General features: G+C 48.6%; 1 protein-coding gene across 1 annotated transcript; it reads left to right on the top strand.

Moving 5' to 3' along the window:
• Nucleotides 1-270: 270 nt before the first annotated feature.
• Nucleotides 271-1422, top strand: LOC108799711 (extensin-like). Its single transcript, XM_018571609.1, has one exon. It carries the CDS (start codon nt 271-273, stop codon nt 1420-1422), a length of 1152 nt encoding a protein of 383 aa, XP_018427111.1.
• The last annotated feature ends 552 nt before the right edge of the window (nt 1423-1974 follow it).

Here is a 1974-nt window from a genome sequence, read left to right as displayed (position 1 = left end):
CTGCACCCCTATTCTCCTACACCTGCTACATCCTCTGCACCTCCATTCTCCTACACCTCCTGCATCCTCTGCACCCCTATTCCCCCACCCCTCCTACACCCTCTGCACCCATTTTCTCCTACACTTCCTATATCTGCTGCACTCCTATTCTTCTACACCTCCTACATCCTCTGCACCTCCATTCTCCTACATCCTCTGCACCCCTATTCTCCTACATTCTCTGAACCCCTATTCTCCTACATCCTCTGCACCCCTATTCTCCTACATCTTATGCACCCCTATTCTCCTACATCCTCTGCACCTCCATTCTTCTACACCTCCTGCATCCTCTGCACCCCTATTCTCCTACACCTGCTACATCCTCTGCACCTCCATTCTCCTACACCTCCTGCATCCTCTGCACCCCTATTCCCCCACCCCTCCTACACCCTCTGCACCCATTTTCTCCTACACTTCCTATATCTGCTGCACTCCTATTCTTCTACACCTCCTACATCCTCTGCACCTCCATTCTCCTACATCCTCTGCACCCCTATTCTCCTACATCCTCTGCACCTCCATTCTTCTACACCTCCTACATCCTCTGCACCTCCATTCTCCTACATCCTCTGCACCCCTATTCTCCTACATCCTCTGCACCTCCATTCTTCTACACCTCCTACATCCTCTGCACCTCCATTCTCCTACATCCTCTGCACCCCTATTCTCCTACTTCCTCTGCACCTCCATTCTTCTACACCTCCTACATCCTCTGCACCTCCATTCTCCTACACCTCCTGCATCCTCTGCACCCCTATTCCCCCACACCTCCTACACCCTCTGCACCCATTTTCTCCTACACTTCCTATATCTGCTGCACCCCTATTCTTCTACACCTCCTACATCCTCTGCACCTCCATTCTCCTGCACCTCATACATCCTCTGCACCCCTATTCTCCTACATCCTCTGCAACCCTATTCTCCTACACCTCCTACATCCTCTGCACCCCTATTCTCCTACACCTCCTACATCCTCTGCAACCCTATTCTCCAACACCTCGTACATCCTCTGCAAACCTATTCTTCTACACATCATACATCCTCTGCATCCCAATTCTCCAACACCTCATACACTCGGCATCCCTATTCTCCTACACTTCCTACATCCTCTGCACTCCTATTCCTCCTACATCCTCTTCACCCCCATTCTTCTACACTTCCTACATCTTCTGCACCCCTTATCCCCCACATCTCCTACATCCTGTGTACCCCCATTCCCCTACACCTCCTACATCCTCTGCACTCCTATATCCTCTGCCCCCTATTCCCCCACACCTCCTACATCCTCTGCACCCCTATTCCTCAACACCTCCTACATCCTCTGCACCCCTTTTCCCCTACACCTCCTACATCCTCCTCCTACACCTCCTGTATCACCTGTAATCTCTTCCCCCTACATCTTCTACAGCCCCCGATTCCACACTGGTCATAACACAGCTAAAGTACTAACATGGGCTATTGACTGGCACCTTCAGGTGTCTGCTTATACCTTCAAACATGTGCCCAAGGGTCCTGGAGCCCCAAAACCCAAGGAACCCTTTTAGGCAAATATTGACTCAAACTGAGAAAATATTTATCCAGCCCATCCCCGTCCACTTTCTTATCTTGTTATACTAAAGATGGGTAGGGAGGTGGTCGGGAAGTGGTAGGCTAAGGCGTAACATTCTCTGTTGATATCAAGATTTTAATCAAGATTTAAAAATGGTGGGCCTTGGGGTGTGGGCCCCCAGGACCTCTAGTGCACTTTAATAGTACTGCGTGCAGCAGATTACATTGTTACAGATTGTATTTGCTCTTTACTCTGACAAAAAAGTTGTATTAATCGTATTTCTTACAAAAAAAAACTACAAAAAATCAATTTTTAAAAATATAATTTTCTTTTAGAGACTCATGTAACCCTTCTGTAATGCAACATTGCAGAGCGGCTGCAGACAG

The sequence above is a fragment of the Nanorana parkeri genome, unplaced genomic scaffold (assembly GCF_000935625.1).
Source record: "Nanorana parkeri isolate BGI_ZX_2015 unplaced genomic scaffold, ASM93562v1 scaffold1791, whole genome shotgun sequence".
Classification (NCBI taxonomy): domain Eukaryota; kingdom Metazoa; phylum Chordata; class Amphibia; order Anura; family Dicroglossidae; genus Nanorana; species Nanorana parkeri.
Note: the sequence above shows the minus strand (reverse complement) of the source record. Positions and strands in the feature narration are given on the sequence as shown.

Bases quoted from the DNA above. Each gene is read 5' to 3' on its own strand.
- LOC108799711 (XM_018571609.1), top strand. From the start codon at position 271: ATGCACCCCTATTCTCCTACATCCTCTGCACCTCCATTCTTCTACACC.